General features: G+C 32.3%; 1 protein-coding gene across 1 annotated transcript; it reads right to left on the reverse strand.

Annotated features, from left to right (window-relative positions):
- Window positions 1-702: 702 nt before the first annotated feature.
- Window positions 703-1,396, reverse strand: LOC112454799. The gene has a single exon (XM_025016390.1). It carries the CDS (start codon window positions 1,379-1,381, stop codon window positions 881-883), a length of 501 nt encoding a protein of 166 aa, XP_024872158.1. The 5' UTR covers window positions 1,382-1,396; the 3' UTR covers window positions 703-880.
- Between the last annotated feature and the right edge of the window lie 340 nt (window positions 1,397-1,736).

Below are 1,736 nucleotides of genomic sequence, written 5' to 3' on the forward strand. Positions count from 1 at the left end.
AGATTGTCGGTGCGCCATATGACACAAATGACAGACCGTTCCCAAATTATAATTTTAACTATTTATATGATTATCCGTACGATTGGAACAATGATTGTCCCTGCATTGTCCCAATCATTGTCCCACATATAATTTAAAAAATTGTATAGAATTTTGAATTAAATTAAAAAAAAAGAAATAAAAATTTGAAGAAAAACAAGACGAATTGTAAAGTCTATAATGTTGTAAAACAGAGAGAGGGGGGGGGGGAGGAAGAAAGAGATTAAAAATGTATTAAAAATCGTGAATTATGATCTCTGAAATCTTGAATTATATAATCTCTGAAATTAAAGCAATAAAGATTTTTATATTAAATTTACAAATATATAAGTAACTGTGTAACAAGTTTATCAATGATATTAAAATGTAGAGTCTTCCATGTTTTTTAATGTGATCTATAATTGAAGTAATCCATGTTAAAAAAAAATCCAAGTCAACGAAGTCAAACATTATACAATCTCTCATTTTGCATCGTAAAAAGAAGTATTTTGTAACTTTGTATGACAAAATTGAGAGTAAAAGTTAATTAAAAAGCCATTAAAGAGAATAATTAAGTTTTCTTATAAATATAATGTTATAATTTTCAGATTTTTCTCGATATAATTATGGTAATCTTAAATTTATATTATATATATAAAAAAATTATATTACATCATAAAAGAATATCTTTAAACTAAAAGATCTGTCATTATCATATCAATTCCATGATGACTATTTTTTTAAAGCGCGCCAATATTTCTATTATTCTATTGTTTTCCATTTTAATATATTTGCTGTACTTTGTCATGCCTATTATTATTTTTTTTCTACATTATTTATTACAACAAAAGTCAAGTATTCATTAAAGATCCAGCAAACCCCATTCGTCATACATTGGAATTCTCTTCATCATCAATTTTTTATAACTCTCGTTCTTTAGACCCGGACTTGAAAAGGTATTAGGATTCATCATCTCATCTAAATCTTTCACCTCAGTTTTGCAGCACAGCACTATCGGTAAACATGAGAAGGATGATATCATTCCATAACTGGCTCTTTGTTTTAGGGTAGCTTTCAGTTCTTCCATGGTGGGTGGCTGCGTCTTGCAGCCCAGTTGCTTCATAGTCGCCGACAGTGCGCCAAGATATTCATTTAATAAAACATCTCTCTTGTTTTCAATGACATCCGGGGAAGGACTTGTATTGAGAAAATATTGAAGATCGATTGCCGGCGATGTGTAGACACACATTTGGAAATCCACCTGTAATATATCAAACAAACTCTGTCGATCAACCGATTTTTTAAGCTCCTGGCAATTGAATTGGAAATAAAATCCGTGCCCCGGGAAAGAAATGAAACTCATGTTTAGAAAATCGCGGCAAGAAAGTTGAGAGTTCGCGCAAATGACACCGGCAAACAGGTGGCGGTTGAATGTACCTGAATGTAATCAAACTAGATTTATGCATTATTCATAATCTACTGCAATTTCAAATATCTCATATTAGCGCTGCCTCTTTGTCTTGATCGCTAAAGTCGATGTTGCGAATTATTGGGCGCGTTCAGCAGACACAACTGTTGCACAATTGTTGAGTTCGTCTTATCAACACTCTGCGTTGATTGGTTGATTCTAAAAGTAAGAACCAATCACGTTCGATTGCTACTGAGCGGCTTAGTCTGCTGAACGCGACCATTAAAATGCGTTAACATATACCGTATAC

The sequence above is a fragment of the Temnothorax curvispinosus genome, unplaced genomic scaffold (assembly GCF_003070985.1).
Source record: "Temnothorax curvispinosus isolate PA1 unplaced genomic scaffold, ASM307098v1 QBEX01005341.1, whole genome shotgun sequence".
NCBI lineage: Eukaryota > Metazoa > Arthropoda > Insecta > Hymenoptera > Formicidae > Temnothorax > Temnothorax curvispinosus.